Genomic DNA, 7,367 nt, shown 5'->3' with positions numbered 1-7,367 from the left:
TCCTCGAAGGTTTATGGTTCCTTGTATTGGAACAACTGCTGAAATTTCATAGGAAGAGAACTCCAACTGCAGTCTCTCTTAGTCTTAGTAGGGTTGTGCAGACAGCAATAGGTTAATTTACACACAGACTCTGGTTGACATGGTTGCACCAAATATGTTTAGTACTTTATCAAGTTGTTGACATGGTTGCACCAAATACGGTTAGTATTAGCCTCTGGTTGAGAGTAATTTTTGTTGTTTCATGGTAATGTCGTTGTGGTTACAATTTTACCAAACGTGCCCCCAACTTGTAGTTATCCTTTTTGGGGGGGTTATGCGTTATAGCCAAAGATTAGTTTACATGGATAACAAATGTGGAGTCTTTTATGTCCGAGGACTGTTGTATTGGCTGGACCAACTCTAACTAGCATAATAGCTGATACTTAAGGTGCCATTGCTATGTTGTGGTTAGCCAGCAGGTTGATGTGTTTCTTTTATTTATTTTCTTGCCCTTTACTAAGTAATGTTTTTTTTGAAGTTGCTGAGCCAAAAAGAACGTGCATGACTACTACAAATATATTGATCTGCATTTGCCTTCAGCTGATGCCCTTAACATTAGTAACCTGTTATTGGGGTTGATGAAACCATTAGAGGGGGCTGATATAATAGGATTAAAAAGGGTCACCAGTTAGTAATTTCAATAACCCTTATCTATATAATTTTCATAATGGCTAAAAAGCTCTATTTAGTTAGCGTCGTTAATTTAATTAGCTAATCATTAGGTTAATGAACTTTTTTATACATAATGAAAAATTAAATCGGATTAAGAGTTGGGTTTGGTGGAGAGATAAAATAGAGTGTTTTTTTTTTAGAGATTTATTTCGAAAACATAGATTTTGATTTACTCAAACAAAATGAATGATTTATGTGGCAAATTGGAGGTGGGTGAATCTCTATATGTTAGAGAGACTGTATTTTACAGATACCCCACGATGGAGATCCTGTTATGGTTGATCTCTTAGCTCCAATGTCCATTTCAGGGCAATTTACGGTTGAAATTAACCAAAAAAGCCAACCGTAAGAGCGATTTACGGTTGAAATTAACCATAAAAGCCAACAGTAGATGTCATTTACGGTTAGTATCTGATGAACATCCAACTGTAACTGGTTAAAATTGGGAAAACCCAATCATAGACCAGTTGCGGTTGTATTGTTCTCTTACGAGACGAATCGTAAATAAGTTACGGTTCGTTTGTCGGTGGCTAGTGTCCAACCGTAACTTTTTACGGTTGATAACATTCAAGTCAAAACCAACCGTAATCAAACTCAAAAACGTAACTTACTTTCACTCAGGAATTTTACGGTTGGTACTGTTAAAATCGAAACCAACCGTAAATATTTTTACGGTTACAAAATGAACTGTAACTGAATATTCCAAATAGTTTTTTTTAGAATTTACGGTTGGTAGTTCTTCAATCACCAACCGTAACTCCATTTGCAACCTTTTTTTTTGTAAGGTTTAAATATATTTGACGATGATTACCAAAGGAAAACTGATGTTGATTTCGGGTTTTTTTTTCTTTATGATTAGGTTTGAATGGATAAGAGGGTAATTTAGTCATTTTAAAAATGAAAGGGTAATCTAGACCTTTAATATGACACTAGTACATCCCCTAACCAATTTGATGGACATTATTATCCTGGATCACCCCCTCCAATGGTTTCATCAGCCCCTATAACAGTTTATTAACATTATGATCTTTAGTCGGGGTGGTAGCCACCACAGTTGCAACAATCAGTGTACCCCAGTGGCAGCTACACCACAAAGTCCTATTCTACCCGATTTGTATTTCATTAAAAGAGCTAACTTTGGGTGTTAGAAACCCCTAATACATGTGAAATAGAGATGTCTAATGTCGGAAGGTTGGAGCCTTTCCTAGCCTTAAATTTATTTACTGTTAGAGCTTGAATAATACAAGAAGGGGGAGTGGTATGCCAATTGAAAATATAACTAAAATATTTTGCTTCTGTGGCTAAAATGTCTACAACATTATTTGTTGATCTAGGTACGAAGCAAAAACCTTGAAAATTGGGACAAAAAGTGATTTCTTGTCTCGTTTCCTCCATAATTACTTCATTCTGCCCAGAGATGGGAGCTTGAGTCCCATTTAAGTAGTCAAAAAAATTCTTGCAATCTCCGAAAAGAAGTGAGTTGAGTTCCTTCATCCACTGAGCTGCTTGAAGCAGTCCTAATGCTTCTGCTTCTTCTGGTGATTCTGCGGATGGTCCAGCTTTTCCCTGTTCAAATTCACCTGCATCGTCTCTAAGAATTAAAGAAAATCCCGACGGTTCATTCCTTATTTCCATGTTGCGTCAACATTAATATTGTGTTTAGTCTTATTTGGTAGTTTCCATTCCTCTTTTGATTCTGATAAAGGTTTCATGTCGTTGAGTGAATGAGTTTTCTTAAATCTATCTCCATGCCAGGAGTTCATGTCTCTGAATTTCTGAAGCTACTTGAGTATGGGTGTTTCGTTTCTTTTGAAAGACCCTATTACACCTTTCCTTCCGAGTAAACCATGATCATAAGAGTTTCTAAAGTTATAGTGTTGCAAGGTTTCTCTATCCAAGACTTCCAGATATTTAAAAATGAAAGTGAGTTATTAAAATTGAACTGCACTGGATTAGGAGCTAAGTTCCAGATAGATTTGGCATAATGGCAATGAAAGAGCATGTGTTCTATGGTTTCATCAGAAAGAGCATCTAGGAGTTCGTAATTAATTTTGTGAAGACATTTACCAAGTGAATAATTTAATATTTTGTGAGACATCTGATTTCCACAGACTTTTCCAAAAACAATCAGACTTGTGTTCCGATTATTGGTGTTCATTGTGTTTTCATTCAGTTTTGCATACATGCATTCAACTGTGAAGTCTCCAGAAGTTGTCAAGAGCCATCTCAGTTTAACAGGTTTGGAATCCATTTGGATATGACCTTTGAATTTTATCAAATACCATGGTCCGGAAACACTCGAAGTTAACTCGAGTCTAATTGCAAACATTCTCAGCTGCAATGCTGTGTTTCTATCCGCAAAGGATAGTTCTTTTGTACTTGAGACAATAAGTATTGCCGGCTGACACTTCCCTGCCAGACACTTTGGCTCACCCAAAGTCAAAAGAAATTTGGCATGCTCCTTAAAAGAGTGCCTCACTAGTTGCAACAACTCAATTTGCCTTTACCTTACTAACTATAAAAATCTCTTTCTATAGTCCATCAGGAAAGAAAAAGATGGGCAACTCCAATGCAGAAACATATGCAAAGATATGCAGAAGTAAATCATCCAAAAGAAACAGAGACAGACTAATAGATTACGATAATTTAGATGTTATTACTTTCCAAGTGAATACATTAGGAGCAAAAGGTGGAAGGTACTGTATCCAGTATGTGATCCTTTTCACATCTAGCCAACAGCAAAAGATGATGATTCCTAAACTAATCCCTAATTTATCATAATAAATATTTGAAAAAAAAGACGTTAGTAGCTTCAGTGTTTTAGTTTAATATTACCAGAATTTAAACCTTCATAGCAACTTCGAAGAACATTCAAAATAAACCTAACCCACATGACTTTAAGACTCGGCCTTCTTCCTGTAGGACACAGAATAACAGATGCAAATCACCGAACTCATCATTCTGCAACGTTTACCAGTTCATATTCAACAAGAGAGAGATTGTTGTCTTCTTTAACAACAAACTCTGCAGGTTCAGTAACCTCCACACGGCCCCATTTATCAACTGCTAACCTCATGGATCCCTTGAACATGTCAATCTTTGCATTCCGCAGAATAACTGTTGAGTCTGCCTTCATCAAGTCCACTGGGTAAAAGCAAAACCAAGATAAATTAAAACCCAAGTGAATTCATTATTCATTCAAAATGAGAGTGCCCTAAAAGCTAGAGCAAACAACTAGACCAGAGAACTTCACCACACAACATACATAAGACTACAGACAACTGCACACACTATTATCCATATATGATTTTATCTCCTTCATAGGATGGCTTACGGTCAGCTAATGGTACATTGTATTTACATAATAAGAATTATTCACACATACTGAAACGGCTTTCGCAGCTTGTTGTCTTACATCATTCCCAAAGCGTGTATGATTCGCGTCGTGCCTGTCTCTCTCACCAAGAGTAATCCCGAAGAATGTCGAAAATTACTTGCCAAATTTTTATAGTTTCCAATAAAAAAATCACGAGGTTTAAATCGTGCAAGCTTGCAAGTATAATATACACTTAAGATAACACGGATCTTTGGGTATTAAATTCATGAACAGGACAAAATGATTAACAGAACATAACACAAAAAGGGGTAAAGGTTAAAAGAAAAAGATTAAAAAAAAGGGGGCAAGTGTAGCCCCATTTTCCCAATTCACATAAAAATCAGAAACCCAAATGCAGCAAGTGTTGAAATTTAACCCAATCAACGAAGTATAACACAAACAGAGTAATGCAACAGGAGTAAATTAGTGTTGGTATCTATGCCCAAATGATAATTGGTGCTTCACAAAAATGTTGAGACCCGAAAGACAAAGAACTCAGTCACATTTTCAATTAATAAATGAGATATGTATAGTCTTCTCCACTCTGGTTAAGAAGAAAAGAGAATTACCATGTTAGGTTAACCCATATGCAAAATGAATCTGTATGTAAATAATTGCTACATAAACAAAGCAAGAAATTTAATATATGAATCATACAATTAGACTAGCAGGAAGACCAAAATTAGGGCATTCTTCTATCTCCAATCAATCTCTCTTACGCCTAGGGTTTTACGACAAAAAGGAACATACAGCTCTACTTGAGTACACACAACTAGACTGGACAGGAAAGCGAGAGATGGGGCTTTTCTGTACCTTGTTCATTACGAGCGGTGAAGAGGATCGTCCCAGTCTCATCTCCAATAAGGCACTCAGCGATGCTAGTCTGACGAGGTTTTTGTTGCTGGGTACCAGGACGTCCCTTCTGCAACACAGTCGTAGAAGTAACTACCTTCACGACGAGATTGTGTCCGCTAGTTCCAGGCTTTAACTGTTCCACCTTCTTGAACACAGGCTTCCTCATTTCTGGTTTGGTCACTGTTGTTTGCTGTTGTTGATCCGCCATTAAATTATGACTGTGGTGAGTATGTCTAAGAGAGAGAACAGAGATGGAAGGTGAGAGACCGTTTCAAAACCCTAACCCTAGAAACATAAAAATGAAACGCAAGAAGAAAATGATTTTCCCTTCTCTCCTAAACTCTTCTAGGCTGTTTGGTATTTCGAATTGAAATTTGTTTCTAACTTATCTCTCTCTTCTCCCGTCAAGTCCTCACTCCCCTCTTTTTCTGATTTTTATTTATTACTATTTCCTTTTTGCGGGTTTTTTTTGGGGGAAGAGACTGTGTGAGTGAGAGTTATTTTTGGGTGCCAAAAATGCGATATTTAAGTGAGAGTGGTTGACCTCGTAGACCACGCTTTTTTGCTACGTGTATCTCTAGGTCCAGTCCAGGTTCCGTGATAAGTATGGATTGGGCTATGGTTTGTTGTATCTATGCGTAAGCGTGTTGTCCATATCCGTTGATATCACTCAGGATCTTTATGCTAAGCACTATGGTGGTTCTTTTGGCCACATTCAGCGACCGAAGCAGGATTTGAAATCTAGGTGGGCTAAAATAGCATCATGGACTAAACACTAAATTTTTAGGGGTTATTATTATTTTTTCCATAAAATACACATGAAAAAATGACTTTTGGGTGAGCTTTTGAGATTTGGGGGCGGCTGGAGCACCCCTAAGCCACCCCTGTACCATCCATGGCCACATTGTAAGCTTTGTAGCGAAAATCAACCCCACTATGAGGTATTCTTAGCTTAAATGTGGTGAAATCATTAAGTTTGGTTATAAAAGGGAACACATATGTTTCTCGTTATAGCTAATCAATGCCCAAAGCTTGAGTTTACGCATTTTGGTCGATTCATAAACTCTTCCATATTTGTATTAATGTTTGTTTGATCTTTTTTTTGTTATACCGACTCATACCCGATTGTAATTGTGCATTTTTTTTCAACGAATCTATCTTGTTCACTGTCAGATCGCAGCGGATACTTTTAATAAAAATTGACACAAATCGCTATAAATAGCGACTAATTTTTCTTTTCAAATCATCTTCCTACAACTTGATTTTTTCACTTAAATCTCCTCAAACCATCTTCCTACAACTCGATTTTCTAATCAAATCATCTTCTCAACTTAAAAATTTCTTCTATTTCTCTTGTCCATCTTTTTATAGACAAAAATGTTGCAACCTAAAACGTTGCAAACTAAATCAAGAAATAAATACTCTACTTAGACAAGCATCTTGTTACTAAATTTTGTGTTCCAGAGAAATAAGGAACTCATTATGTGTAAAAAAGTATGTTATAAGGGTAAAAGTGAAATAGGAGGAACTAGTCCTAATCACACCAAGTACTCCCAAAATAAGGAAAAATCAAGAGAGAGATGAGAGAGAAAAGATCATTTTTCAAAGTATCGTACCTTTCTTTTCCTTTCATGACGATCTCTCCTCCCTCCATACGGATATATGTCCACAATGCCAATATACTATCAAGATGACATTCTCCTCTTTCCCAGGTTATTATGGGCCAAGGAGGACCTTTTTCTTAACTAAAAGTTAAGCCCAATTCTTTCTTTTAAGCCTTGGACTTGAGGTAGCTCATTATCCAACAAGGGGTTCGGCCTAGTCCCCCAAGTCCCATCTCTTAAGAGGGAATCTCCAAAGGTTTAGGGGATTCCTTTTTAAGAGCAACCAATTTCACGTGCTAACATTAGTCCCCTAACTGTCAACAGTCATATGTTAATGTGTCGGTCGGAGTACTTTAGTATTGGCTCCTGAGTAGTGTTCTCTAGGCAGTTACCATTGCGACTTTTGGAGAGTAGTGAGCAGTAACTTCCCTAATAACTGTCACGCTTTTACCGTTATATATGCCTCAACTGATTACCCTTGAACTCATTCCCGGGACGATGGCACTAACCAGCTAGTGGAGGAACCATGCAATTATCCCCGGATGGCCTTACGAGGGATCCCAACCCAAGAACAAACTCAAGGATTATATGGGTAAAGGGAATGAGTTCAATCCCTTAACTTATCAAGACAATCGCTCGGGTCCTTTGTATTACAGCTTTGCCATCAAGTACCCGAGGACGTTTGATTCCTCAGAGGTTGTAGGCTCCGAGGATTTTGACATTATCTTGTCTATTCTACCAGGTCGCCTCCCTGGCTTCCATGGTGGTATGTTTACCTCATAGGCCTATAATTGTGTTCGTGTTGCTTGCCAGCTTGGTTT

General features: G+C 37.5%; 1 protein-coding gene across 1 annotated transcript; it reads right to left on the bottom strand.

Moving 5' to 3' along the window:
- Positions 1-3,343: 3,343 nt before the first annotated feature.
- On the bottom strand, positions 3,344-5,375 carry LOC113287556 (uncharacterized protein At4g28440-like). Its single transcript, XM_026536342.1, has 2 exons — positions 4,901-5,375; positions 3,344-3,855 (listed from the first exon to the last, which is right to left on the bottom strand). Exons 1-2 carry the CDS (start codon positions 5,148-5,150, stop codon positions 3,668-3,670), a joined length of 438 nt encoding a protein of 145 aa, XP_026392127.1. The 5' UTR covers positions 5,151-5,375; the 3' UTR covers positions 3,344-3,667.
- Between the last annotated feature and the right edge of the window lie 1,992 nt (positions 5,376-7,367).

This window comes from Papaver somniferum, chromosome 6, assembly GCF_003573695.1.
Source record: "Papaver somniferum cultivar HN1 chromosome 6, ASM357369v1, whole genome shotgun sequence".
Classification (NCBI taxonomy): Eukaryota; Viridiplantae; Streptophyta; class Magnoliopsida; order Ranunculales; family Papaveraceae; genus Papaver; species Papaver somniferum.
The sequence above is the reverse complement of the archived record's forward strand: the minus strand, read 5'-3'. Positions and strand labels throughout refer to the sequence as shown.